Source organism: Corvus hawaiiensis, chromosome 6 (assembly GCF_020740725.1).
Source record: "Corvus hawaiiensis isolate bCorHaw1 chromosome 6, bCorHaw1.pri.cur, whole genome shotgun sequence".
NCBI lineage: Eukaryota > Metazoa > Chordata > Aves > Passeriformes > Corvidae > Corvus > Corvus hawaiiensis.
In genome coordinates this window covers 15,640,746-15,654,521 of record NC_063218.1, presented here as the reverse complement: position 1 = coordinate 15,654,521, position 13,776 = coordinate 15,640,746, and the positions used below count along the sequence as shown (strand labels likewise).

At 38.8% G+C, this 13,776-nt stretch overlaps 1 protein-coding gene across 13 annotated transcripts in view; it reads left to right on the top strand.

The window, feature by feature from the left end:
* Positions 1-13,776, top strand: part of UNC79 (unc-79 homolog, NALCN channel complex subunit) — a 107,529-nt gene that overhangs the window by 56,206 nt on the left and 37,547 nt on the right. For 6 of the 13 annotated variants that reach the window (XM_048307068.1, XM_048307067.1, XM_048307075.1 and 3 more), the window contains 6 exons: positions 114-266; positions 1,609-2,832; positions 4,570-4,677; positions 8,972-9,088; positions 11,067-11,150; positions 12,804-12,906. In XM_048307068.1, the coding sequence (XP_048163025.1) occupies positions 114-266; positions 1,609-2,832; positions 4,570-4,677; positions 8,972-9,088; positions 11,067-11,150; positions 12,804-12,906 (1,789 nt within the window). The remainder of the gene's footprint in view (positions 1-113; positions 267-1,608; positions 2,833-4,569; positions 4,678-8,971; positions 9,089-11,066; positions 11,151-12,803; positions 12,907-13,776) is intronic. The other 7 variants (XM_048307069.1, XM_048307066.1, XM_048307079.1 and 4 more) reach the window with 5 other exon arrangements.

Sequence of the window (13,776 nt, the reverse complement as noted above, 5' to 3'; positions counted from 1 at the left end):
CTCATTTTTCAATTCAAGTTTAATTGACACTAGCTGAGGTTTTGTTACGTAGACAGCTTTTCATTCAAGAAATTGCACTCTCTTAAGAGTAATAAAGTTTTTTTTTTCTCCAGCAGAGGAAGACAGTGTTTTTGATGAATCTGATATTCATGATACACCAACTGGACCTTGCAATAAAGAGTCTCAAACTTTCTTTGCAAGACTGAAAAGAATTGGTGGCAGCAAAATGGTGAAATATCAACCAGTTGAGATGAATGCTCAGAGAAGTATGAATTGTTTTGTTGGTATAAACTCATGCAGAAATACAATTTCCTACTCTTAGTTTCAAGCTACCACCTTTCTTTGTAGAGTTTGTTGCACTGCCTAATTTTAATATAACTACTCTGTCTGACTCTTAAGAGCACTCATTTCCCTGAATGAATTACCTTTTAGGAATCTCAAAGTAGGCCCTCCAGAGTAAAAATATCTAAAATTAGAAGTTGTTTTCTGAAGCATTAAGCTCTTCTGAATTAAAAAATATTAAGAGGACTTTTTAAAATTTTCTTCAACTGTTGGGCTGAAGAGTCTTTACTCAAATTATTTTCTTCCAGAAATTGATTTTGTTGATAAGGTGGACTCTATGGTAAGCAAATTTGTTGTTGCTGCTGCAAATATTATGGTTTCCCACTGGCAAAAATGTTCATTTGGGGTTTTCAAAAAGTGATAACTCTTTTGATTTCAAATTTAGGTGTCTGGAATGGATAGACTAAAAAAAAGTTGAAGAGATTTCCACTACCACCCACCTGCTTTTCTTTCAGGTTTTTGCACAGGGAGGGGGAGTGATTCTGACTAGAGTGAACACTTAAACTTTTATCACTGTTTTTTTCTTTGTGGTGATTCATATGTGGAGTATTTTGAAATATGGGAATATTAATGATTAGGAATATCCCTTTTTATGTGAAAATACATAATTCATAATAATAATAATAACAACGATAATAATCTTTTAAAATGTTCTCAATGAGTGTGTTCACACAGCAGAATACCAGTGCAGTGGCAGTGCTAGCAGGGGCAGCTGTGCTCACTGCCCTCTTCCCTAGGACAAGGAGGCAGGACTGAGTGCTGTGGTAGCTGCTGGGCTCTGCTGGGTTCTAAGATCACCAGGGAAAAATTCTCTGATCTCAGGCTTGTGCTACAATATCCTCACTGCCAATACTACCCTTGCTTCTTGAATCAGAAGCATCCATCTTAAGCCTGTTCTGCTGCAGTAAATAGCACATAGGTGTACTACATGCAGCCATTCCAAGTATCTGTGGAAATTACATGGCTTCGCCACCGTCTTGCAATGCACAAGGTTAAACATTCTATCTTCAAGGTACGTCTGTGCAGGATGAATAGAGTTTGGACAGTATTTAGATAAACTCTACTATCCAAATAGCAGGTTTTTGTTACTATTTGTTGTAAAAATCCATGTAATTTCATTCTGAGGTTAAAACAAAATATGGGCAATTTTGACTAATACTGGGTTTGTATTTAAAATGTCACTCATGTCGAATTGTGATATAAAGATGAAGGTATCTGCCAAAAGTCTCCATCTGAGGTAGTATTAGCTTTTTCTGTTTTGATCAGGTGAAATAGAGCTGGCTGAATATAGAGAGACGGGGGCCTTACAAGACAGCATTCTACGCTGTGTGAGAGAAGAAAGCATTCAGAAAAAAAAACTGCGCTCTCTAAAACAAAAATCTCTTGATATAGGGAATGCAGACTCCCTGTTGTTCTCATTAGACGAACATCGCAGGAAGTCCTGCATAGACCGGTGTGACTTAGAAAAGCCTCCTGTCCCTGCTGCTTACGCCACACACAGGCAGAGCGATTATGGGCGGTCTCGGCAGAACTCTTCTACTAAAGCTGAAAATATAGACACACAAGAAGGTCTTCCTCATGCAGAGAGTTTCCAGGAAACAAAAAGACCTGTCATACCAGAGGTTAGGCTAAACTGCATGGAAACCTATGAAGTGAAAGTGGACTCCCCAGTTAAAACTGCTGGTCCCAAGGAAGATTTAGATCTGATAGATTTGTCCTCCGATTCAACATCGGGTCCTGAAAAACATTCAGTGCTCTCCACTTCAGACAGTGACTCTTTAGTCTTTGAACCACTTCCTCCCCTTAGAATAGTGGAGAGTGATGAAGAAGAAGAAACGACAAACCCACTGAATGATGAGGTCTCTGGCAAAACTGCTGTTTCATCTCCTTCAACTCCTATCAATGTATCTGCACTCAGCCTCAGCACAACTCCGCTGGTACAGTTCAGCATTGAAGATTGCTCCAAAGACTTTAGTTCTAAGGATACAAGTGACAAGGCTTCAGCAGTAATAGAGGAGGTCATTTCCACTTCTCCCAAAGATCAGAAGGACTCTTCAGAGTTAGTTAAGTCAGAAGAATTTCAGGACGTGTCCTCTGGAAACTCACTAACACTGAAACAGAAAAGGGACTTGCTGCAGAAATCATCTGCCCTTCCAGAAATGTCCCTTGATGATAACTCTGAGCTCAGTGTGGAGGAAATTAAACCTAGTGGAACAATTCCAAGCCCAAATGTAAAGACAGTCCTTATTAAAGTCCCCGAAGATTCTGAAAAGCAAACAGAAAGTGATAAACCTGATACCAATACAGAGTCTGACACCGAACAAAACACAGAGCAGAAACAAGAAGAAGAGACTGAGGAGTCAGAATTTAAGATTCAGATTGTTCCTCGCCAGAGGAAGCAGAGGAAGATTGCTGTGAGTGCTATTCAGAGAGAATACCTGGACATTTCCTTTAACATCCTTGACAAGCTGGGAGAGCAGAAGGAGGCAGGTGAGCTCACTCACCCGATCAAAAGGTTTATTTTTGTGTGAAGGTTTTAGTAACAGACCGGTGTAAGGAGATGTGTTTATTTATAGAGAGACATGGGTATTTATAGCATCTGATGTGCTAGCTAAGTGCTTTCAGGTGTTCGTTCCTCACAAGGAATGTGCTAACCAGTCAGGTATGATGAATGTGTAAAGAGCCCATTTGAAAAGGAGGTGGAATTCTGTGACAAAAATATTCATTCTGATATCCAAGTTAGGGAATGAAACTCCCTGTCCTCTTTATGCTGGGAGTCAGAAAAAGGGTCACTTTGGTGCCTTTTATCCTGCTAATCTAGTCCATGCTACACTGATTCTCTTTTGGTGTAGTGATTTTTGGCCCTTATTTCTTTTGCCAGCATAAGGCAGTGGAAAGCAGAATGGATCACAAAGTGCACGGCTGAGCAGGCTGTAGACTTCAGAAGTGAGAGCACTTGGAATTAACCAAAGTTTGCATTTAGACATAGACATACATAGATATTTTGGCTTTTATACACTAAAATCTGTTTTTAGCCTTCTTTGTACTGGGTATCCACAAAGTTTTCCTTGCTTGTGTTTGTTAAAGATTTGAAATTCAAAGATGGGCAAACCTCTGTGTAACCTAAGTTTTTTCAGGTGATTTCAGTGCAAAGTTTTGTTACTACGATTTTCGGGTGGAGATAAAGTGAGTTTTAGCTATTCCTCAGATTCCAATTGGATCTATCAGTTTGAAAAACTGTATGCTGCTGCCTTTTTAATTTCTTGGCTGGTTTTTTTTCCCTAGGATATTTTAGTTATTAGAATTTTAACAGGTTTTATAACAAATTAATAAAAAAGGACAGAATCCTCCAGGCATCAGTTCTTTGTTGCTGTTGAAGTGAGGGGGAATATTTATGCATTCCTGACCTGACTTTTTTCTTAATTACTTCAGAGGGAGCCAAAGTATAATTTCTTCTGAGGATATTCCACATTTACAAGGTGAAATTGTTCTGTGTAATCATAGTTACACTGTTCCCTTTATGTTTCAGGCCTGTTGTCCCATTTATGGTTCTAATAAACTGAAGAACTACTGGAGCTTTATAAAAATTAGAGCTGAGTGCTTTTGAACCTTTCATATAGAGAAGCGTGGTCTTGAAAGAATTGTGCAATTAGACTCAGTGCTTTTTTGACCATTAATAAGGGCCAGTTTTCATGCAGTAATGAACACTGTCATCCTTGAAACTGCTTGGAAGGGCTGTCCCAGTTCTGAAACACAATGTGGAACCTTTTTAATGCAGAATTTTAAACTGTGAATCTTCAGAATTAAATGCTAGGTCAACAGCCTCTTGAATAAAAACTGATGACATATTGGACTTAAGGCTTTTAAAAGATACTAAGCTGTCACTTAAACTAGCTTTACATGAGTGGTCTCTCTCTTATTTCCATGTTGGTGGTTCCAAAAATCACTTGAGTGGGATCAATATCAAACTCTCTGTGCATTTATTAGTCACAAGCTCTAAAGACTGTAGGCAGAAGTCTCCTTTAAAAAGTGATTTTAAGAAATAGATCCCTGTGCCCCAATAAAAATTCTTATGACACACACACTGAATCCTTTTAAAACTACTGGGAATGCCAGATGGTGAATGGATGACTGAAATGATGTGAAAAGGGCATCCAGGGAGAAGGAAGATGAAAAACCGTGTTGATTTTAAATGCTGAGAGTTTTAAGCACAATTTTCACATGCAGATCCTGCTGCCAAAGGACTTTCAACACTGGAAATGCCAAGAGAGTCATCATCTGCACCAACTCTTGAAGCAGGTGTCCCAGAGACAAGTAGTCACTCTTCCATATCAAGTAAGTTTATCTCTGGTTTGAGGATTAAATCAAAGTTACTGTATTTGTGCATCAGATGCATATCATATATGGTAAATTCCTTCCTCTGAGTTCCCTTGATTCTTGGAAGTACAGCTGTTTTGGATATCATTAGAACTGTTAAATCTCTGATGGTCAGCAGCATTTTAACAGTTAGTAGCTAAAGGTTTTCTCTTGTGACGTGGCAAGTTTGACAGATGTGGCTTTCTTGAATTAAAGTAGGTAGCAACTAAAAGCAGTAATTCACTAAAGCTGAACATTTATTTTCCCCTGTGAGAAAGCATTGTCAACTGTCAGTGCACAGAAGCAGAAGATGAGAGTCCACAGGGCTGTTACTATGGCCTTTGGTACATTTTTTGCTGTACCTTAGGAAAACAAATCTCTTGCAATTTTTGTAAAATGCCTTGAATGCCACTTCCTCAGCTGCTTGCTGAAATGTGGTAGCTCTTTGTCTGGGACTCCCATAACCATTTCAATTGAAAGTGAACTATGTTGTTTAAAGTAGACATGACACATGGTTTAACAGAGCACACAAAGATAACATGTTAAGGTGGAGGTACCTTAGAACACTTAACAAAATTCAGAATGATGTGTTCATCTAGGTGACACATCTGAAAGCCAGTGGGGCAGAACTCTGGCTAGTAAAAAAGGGAGGGGAAATGACTTCCTTTGATACTAATGAGCTGCTAGATCAGCTCAACTGTCTTGCTGAACTTCAGTTTCAGATTGGTGTAGGAATGTTAAATTTTAGTTTCTGAAATTTGTCATCTGCTGATTTGATTGGAAGGGGTGTCTGGCTTATTAAAGAACGTTATTTTAGACATGCTAGTTGAGTACCTCCCCAGTTTTCCCACAAGCATCTCAGGTCATGTGCATCTTGTAGAGAACATTTGTTGGCCACCTAATGATGCAGATGTCACTTACTAAAGCGCTGAAGAGGTGCCAGTTAAGACCTATCTCTCTGGGGTTTAGTTGAGTGCTAGCAGTTCCTGTAAATTCCAATATATGAAACTGGGAATAGTACCTGTATGATATTGAGCCCATTCCTATGTAAATATTTCTTTCCTCTTTCTGTGTGCCTCAGTTTCCAACTGCAAAAAGGAGTATGAATGCTTCCATTGTGTCTCTTGTACATTTAGACTGAAATGGTTTTAATCTTCTACTATGTACCTTTATAGTGCTTTGCATAATAAACCCTAATCAGGACTGTGAGCACAAGGCACTTCTGTAAAAGAAGTAGGTAACATTACTTGTGCAGCCAGTGCCTGGCCACACAAAGCATGCATCATTGACTACAACAGGAAGATTTTGCCTTTGGACTTCTATTTTTGAATAGGGAATTCCACGGGAACGGGAGGACTGATCAGATCTGTAGATAACAAATGAAAGACTGTCACTGCCAGCCACTGTATGAAGGTTACTGATCTTCTAATGTGCTTGTTAGGTTGCTTGTAGAAAATGTGATAGAGGAAAACTTCCCTCCTGTCATGGTCTAACCCCAGCCAGCATCCGAGCTGCAGGCAGCTGCTTGCTCACTCCCCCACCAGCAGGATAGAGGAGAGAACAGGAAGGGTAAAACCTGGAAAACTCACGGGTTGAGATAAAGACAATTTATTAGGGAAAGTAAAAGCCATGCATGCAAACAGAGCAAAACAAGGAATTAATTCACTGCTTCCCATGGGCAGGCAGGTGTTCAGCCATCTCCAGGAGACCAGAGCCCCATTACAGGTAATGGTTACTTGGGAAGATAAAATCCATCACTCCAAATGTATCCCCCCCCTTCCTCCTTCTTTCACCTGCTTTATATACCGAGTATGATGCCACATGGTCTGGAATATCCCTTTGGTCAGTTTGGGTCACCTGTCCTGGCTGTGTCTCCTCCCAGCCTCTCATGCACCCCCAGTCTCCTCACCAGTGCAGCAGCATGGAAAGCAGAAAAGGCCTTGGCTCTGTGTAAGCCCTGCTCAGCAATAACTAAAACATCTCTTTGTTATCAACCCTGTCTTCAGCACAAATCCAAAACACAGCCACGGTGAAGAAAATTAACTCTACCCCAGCTGAAACCAGCACACCTCCCTGTGCCACTAGTCAGTCACAGGCATGAAAAGTCACACGCTGGTCCACAGCAGTCAGCCTGGATCCAACACTGTTCAAAGGCTGGAAACTCTGATATTTTTTGGGTTTTCAATTTTTTTGGTAGCTCTCTGGTGGTTTGGATTTTGTTTTGTTTTGGTTTTTTTTCCTTAACTTATCAATATTTGAAATTATTGCTGTTATTGAGAAATCAGATAAATAATCCTGGAAATCCAAACCTTCTCAACAATAGCCTGATTATGTGAAATATTCATGAAACTTTTTTAATTACAATCGCAAAAAAGCTGCTAAGAAAATTCAAAGAGATAATTTTCTCTATTTTGACAGTCATCTGCACTCCAAGCAGTCCTGTCAGTTCTAACATTAATTGCTGTTCTTTTATCAGGAAATTCTATGCTTGATAAAGTGATAAAGCATCTATTTAAAATCATTGCCCTGGAAACGATGGAAATTCTATTTTTCTCTTAATTTGCTGTGAAAGGCAGCAGCAATATAATTTTTAAAAGTGAAACAAAGAATGGTTTCTTGGTCTGGTTCAATTCTACAATTCAGTTATACCAGGAATTCTTTGCAGAAATGCTGTACTTGGGCCAAAAATTGAGTTTAAATGCACTTCAAAAGGATGGAACTGAAAAGGATGTAATGAAGAAAAGCTTAAATACTTCATCTAAGAAAATAATTTCAGTGCAGACTTTCACTGAACTATTCATTTTGTTTATTATTACTCAAGGCCTGTATTTGTTTTGTTTTGTTTTTGTGGAAGTGCTCTGCTTTGAATTTTAAACTCTCTGATGGAAAATGAGTAGAGCAAGTTTAGGAGAAGACGCTCAACCCTTCAGAGCTTTCTGAAAGTCACAGTTTATCCCTTATCTGTACTTCTTTATTACAGTTAATAATGTGGAATGCTGTGTTAATTTCACAGCTTAGATGGTTACTGTTTGGAATTTTAGAATGGGACTACCTGATAGCTAGTGGTCTTTTTTATGATGTTGAATGTAGTAGCAGATGAAAATGATCATTCAGAGAAGATTTTACTTTGTTGCCCTTTCTCTACGGGCCTGTTGAGGAAAACACTTAAACCTATACCTAAGGTAACATTTTAAAAACTTTCCTGGATACTTGTGTCAGCAGTTTCACAGGCCTTGTTCAAGCAGGGCCTTAAAACCCGGTCCCCATACAGTGAACAGTGATTTTAGTTTCAGTGGTGGAAGTATATTGCTCAGGCTCAATTGCCCAAGTGAATGTATTATGCTCGTTCAATTTGAAATTTTTTATGAATGGAGAAAAAAGTAAGAAAGGAGTTGAGTATGATCTCTTTCTTCCTCAATTTAAGCAGAGAAAGTATGTAGAATCATTTAGGTTGGAAATGAGCTTTAAGATCCTTGAGTCCAACCTAACACTGCTGAGTCCATCACTAAGTCATGTTCCTAAGCACCACATCGATATGAACCAAAAGTCTTAAGTCTCCTTTATGGTTTTACTTTGAGCATTATCCAGTGACACATATCTCATAAATCAATCATTTTGAAGAAGCAAATAGCTGGACAAATAAAAATTGAATGCTTGTTACAGAGAGCTTGATAGCTCTCTATAAGAAAAATGGGAGTGAAGTTACAGAAGGGTCTCATCTTCAAAGGCTGCTGGCTTCACACTTCAGCAGAATGTGCAGGTGTTGTGCCTGAGGGGTGGGTATGTCGGAGGCAAGGTCAGGTTGTGCCACCCATGAAGGATGCTGGTGGTACATAGTGTCAGTAGGTTTGTTTTCCTGGGGTCAGCATGGACACAGCAGTCCTCCATACTTTGCTGGGAGGAGACTGAGTTTCCTTCCTTGGTACACTGTGTGAGTGAGACTCAAGTGTACATTTATTGCCTCTCAGAATGGGAGTTTTAGGGTAGTATCTTAACACTCACAAATCTTTTGATGAGCTTTCATAATATTTGGAGGCAAAAAGGCACTGACAGTTGACACAGTGAATCCAAGTCATTTCTGACTGATGGCACTGGGGCCAGAATTGTACCCTGTGTAGTTGTATGAAAGGTGCATATTGACTTGAGCAAGATCCTCAGAGCAAGCCATCATTGTCCTTTCAGTATTTATATCATGCTGGCTTGTAAGATCAGGAAATGAGAGTAGTTTTAAATGTCTGAGCTCCTGAAATCCTTTTGCATTTCTGACTTGCAGCTCAGTTCAGACAAATGAAAAGAGGCTCTTTGGGAGCTCTGACAATGAACCAGCTAATGAAGAGGCAGCTGGAACACCAGTCTAGTGCTCCCCACAATATCAGCACTTGGGATACTGGTGAGCTGCATTTATTGTTCTTTATTTCTATTTCCTAAACCAATTACTGTGTAACAAACCACTTTTAAAAAAAGAGAGTATTTCTATTCTACCACTGCAGATAAGTGATCAGTATCAAGTCTAAAGTGAATTTTTATAGCGAGTACGAGATTATTACCTAGTAAGAGTTGGAATAGTTACATATTTGGGAGGTAGACCCTCTGGTACAGTGTTGTCCCTATAATTGTACATAATACTCAGATTATTTCCTGGTCTTATTGAAAGAAATAGAAGTATCACTGCTGAATTCATCAGATATAGGATTTAATCCCTGGTGCATGGAATCATTTATTTGTGTGTGTGTTTACTATGGTGTTGGTACACCACAGAGTTGTGCCTTATACCAGCCAGTTTTGTTTCTCTTAAAAGAAGTTTCTACCAAGTCATGCTGAACACCTGAAGTTTCTGTTCACTCACTGCTTTTTCTCCTTTTAAGATGAATGCAAAGCAATGAAAACTGAATTAAGCATGTAATTCACTCATTACTCATTTTATTTTTTTTTTCTTCTGTAAAACACTTTCAGTTATACCAAATTCATAGCAGATGTCCCTAAACAATAAATTCATTCTGGTTTGTCAAAAATGCTAGATATTTTAGTGCCCATTTTGATGTTAGTGACATTACAAAACTGTGGTTCTCAGAAATTTATCAACAGATCTAGATGCGTCTAGAGAAAGGAACGCTTAAAATGTTATATGGAACATAGCATGCTGAATGAATGTCTTACCACCAGCCCTGGACAGCTGAGTTGAAATTTTTGCTTAATTTAGTCTTCAGCATAAAGTTCCGTCAAACTAAATTGTGTAGCTGAAGACTGGCACTAGATATGGTGCATAGTTCAGGATTATCCTTTCTATTCCAGTCTGCTGAATAGCATCCTCAGCATGAGACCCTTAAATCATAAAGGTCAGAATTTGCCAGTGGTGACAATGGGGGTTTTGTTGTATCAGCAGGTAAGTTTATTTATTGAAGAGACTTAGCTGGATCACCTAGTCTCTCAGGCAGGGTTTTGGAGATTTAAAAGTTACTCCCTTTGTTCTGCAAGAAGTACTTAGCATGTATTCAAAATGAACAGGTCAATACTCAAAACTGTTTAGGAACTCTGTCTAGTAATCCTGTTCCAAATCTAGTAGCTTTCTTCACAACATCTGTGACTTTTCCCTGCAATATTAATTTCATCTAAAGGCCTTCAAGCATGGAGAGGCAGAATGAATTGTTCTTTTCTGGAAAGCTTTGCATCTCTCGATCTCTTGTTCAAACACTAGCATCAAAGTAAAATTTTTATTTGGACAGTGGTTTTTTTTCCAGGACAAATGCTCTGTGTGACCGTTTGTCATTTCATTGTCACACCGCAATTTTAAGACTCATTATACTCATGCATACCAGCTAGGAAGTAGTCTCATCCCACATAAATGTATGATGTGTTCGGTCCACACATCCTTTATTAATTTATTTTTTATTACCTAAGTATGTGTCATGAGTCTCTTCCATTCTTACTTCAAACCACTCTTTTCCCAAGCTTGCTGTCTGTAAAATAAAATAATTTTGTGCCTGGCTTCTGTTAGTACAAAGTATATCTGACTTCTAGTGTCTTGGTATTTCTAAACACTTGTTTCTTTCTCTTTTTGTGGCTCATATATTCCATATCTTGTTGAATCTTTATGGCTAGCACTTCCTTTCCTGTTTAATGACTCTAGTCTAAAATGCCTTCTTTATTATTAGGTTATCTGTGTCCTTTCTCCTGTACAGACTTCTTTAATCCTTCCCCCCCTTCCTTTCTATGCTTAAAAAATTAACTCTTTTCTTTGTTTTTGCTTTTCTATAGCAGTTGTATTTGTCTTTCTCTTTTTTTAACTGTTTGAGACTTGTGGTGCTGGTGGCTGGTGACAGATGCTGGATTTGTGGTTCTGGAGACTGAAGTTTTTTCTTTATTCACAGAGCAGATACAGCATGGAAAGAGGCTGTGCAATGTCCCTGTTTGCCTAAACCCAGATTTGGAAGGACCACCACTGAGAATCAGAGGTCAGTTCAGTGTCTGTTTGACCTGGTCCTCTGCCAAGACTGCCAGGAAGATTTCCTGGTTAATACGAAATGGTGCTGAATTTTGTGTTCTATTCAGCTATTAAAGCCCTCAACTGTCCTGCAGAAAGTGTGCAGTGAGTGGTGAAATCTCATTTCTGTATAAGCTTTCCTCCCTCAGAGCTGAAATACATCCAGACTTCCTTACCACCCTGCAATGGGGCAGTGACCTTCTTTGCCTAAATCGTGTTTTTTTCCCTACCGTTCACTGCACAAGAGAGGACATTTTTGAGCAGTTAAGTCTTGTTCCAACATTGTAAGTTGCATTATGACTGCTTTTAGCATTTGTATTCTGCAATGGGACTTATATCTAGAGAATATGACAGTGAAACTTCCAAAGTCATGGCAGAGGGATCTTTATGCACCTGAGAGGGGAAGAAAAACCTGGCTACAAAATCTATACCTATCCCCTGCATTCTGGATGTCGTTCTACATTACTGCAGTATCCTAGCCTTCCTGAAGTGTCTGCTCATATCCAGTAAAACCTTAGGGAGCAACTACAAAGTCCTGAACTGTGGATATAAAAGTAATGTTTCCTTCCATGCTTAGTAAAATGGGTTGTTTAAAACCTACCTTATTCTTGTTTCACTCCACTTATTTTGAGTTCAGAAATTGTGGGAGCTTCCTAGCTTATTTTGCCTAAGAGCTGATGTTAAATTTGCTTTTCCTGCAGTAACCAGGATTATGTCATAGTAAATTCCATCTAAATCTTACACAGAGCAGCTTCCTCCTGTTTCTGCAGTTAAATGTTATCAGAACAGGCTAATGTTAACATTAAATCTGAATTGACAGATTGAAGCAACCAGAGAGAAAATTTGCAATGGATTTCTTAAACTGTAATTTGGGAAAGCAGAACTTGGAGAAGCCAAAAGTTTGGATCTTCCATAATACATAACTTCTCCTACTGAAGTAAGCATCTATCAGAAATTTGGGTGCACAAAAAGTGCCAAGGGCAAAGGGAGCCCCATATGTTGGCATGATCACAGTGACTGTGCTCTCAGCTGAAAAACTCAGCTTTGAAGAATAAAGATACTTTTGAGGACTTCCAGTGGAAAGCATTTCTAATGATCAGCCCTCCAATGTTCTGAATTCCTTATGAATTATTTCTTCTCTCTGTCCTTTACTGATTTCTCTCCTGTGGCTCTGTTAGGGACAGTATGAATAGATTGATTATCTGGTGTTGAGACATACAAACTTAATTCCTTCTTCGTATCACTGAGAACTATGGGAAGTTAATTCCCAAAATGTATGGGGGAATATTGCAAATCTTCTGATGTCCAATCTCATAGCAACTGTAGAATCATCCTCTCTCCCTGGTAGATACAATTGCATCAAATTTCCTGGAATTTTTAGTTTATGTTATCTTTTTTCCCCAAGGATTTATCTATTTTTAATTGATAGTCCTAGGTAATTGGAATAATCTGGCAGAAGCAAGGAATGTGCTTATATGTCTTTTTATAGACACAATTTATTCCTTATTTCTAGGCACAGTAAAGCCATTATGGCTATTCTTTAGAAGTCTGCTCATCAAGCATTTTGGATTTCTGTTTGATGATTCTTTCCTTTTTAATTTTTTTTTTCCCTACTTGCCTTAAGGTGCTACAAAATCTAGTTTGCTGTCAGCACCCAGTATAGTCAGTATGTTTGTACCTGCACCAGAAGAATTTGCTGATGACCAGCCCATTCTGATGACTGACAAGTAAGTGGTTTTCTTTCTCTCCTTTCAAAGAACTAGTTGAACTTCAAATATATCAAGTAAAGTATAGACATACTTTTTGCAAATACAGAGTCCATTCTATCATTTATCTCTATGTCAAGTTTTTTAATTCTTTTTTTTTTTTTTTACCCCAAGGTAAATATTTTTTAAATACTGCTAGCAAGATGTGTTTTCAATTCAGTAGGGCCTGGATGATTGTGCACAGGTGAAATGATGACTCAGGCTATTGTGTGTGCACAGAGGGCAGGGGAAGCACTTTCCATCTTATTTTAAATCAGGGGTTCCTTGTGATCCATCAGAAACCTCTTTTGTCTTAGGGGGAAAAAAAGTTCTACTTAAAAATTCCTTTGGGTTTCTGTTGAAATCAGTAGCTGTTGATGTGTCATGTGTAATCTACATAGCATTTTTAATCCTGATACTCACTGATCCTCAAAGCTTTTGCAAACCTGTACTGTTTGGTTAAAATGCCTGTAAAGGGAGTGTTAAACAGAAGAGTACTCATTTAATAGAGAAGTAAAGCAGTCAGCAGGGAGCCATGCCTTGGTTTGTTCAAAACTTAGGATGAGAAACCACAAGTTCCTGTGTGTGCTCAGTCCAGTAGACAGACATGCAAGGATGACCACTGGAGAAAGACAGGGCCATTGTGCAGGCTGTCACTGCTAGTGGACCTTGTTGTGTTACAAAGTGAAGCATCCCAGAAGTTAGTCTGGTCTGTGGCACTTCCCTTGGCCATTTCACCAAAGCTCAAGCACTGCCTATTAACATACAGACCAGCTGAGCTTGACTTCCATGACTTTGTTGGCATATTTTCTTTATGTTCAGTAAAAAAGGCAAGAAAATTGCCTGCTCAAT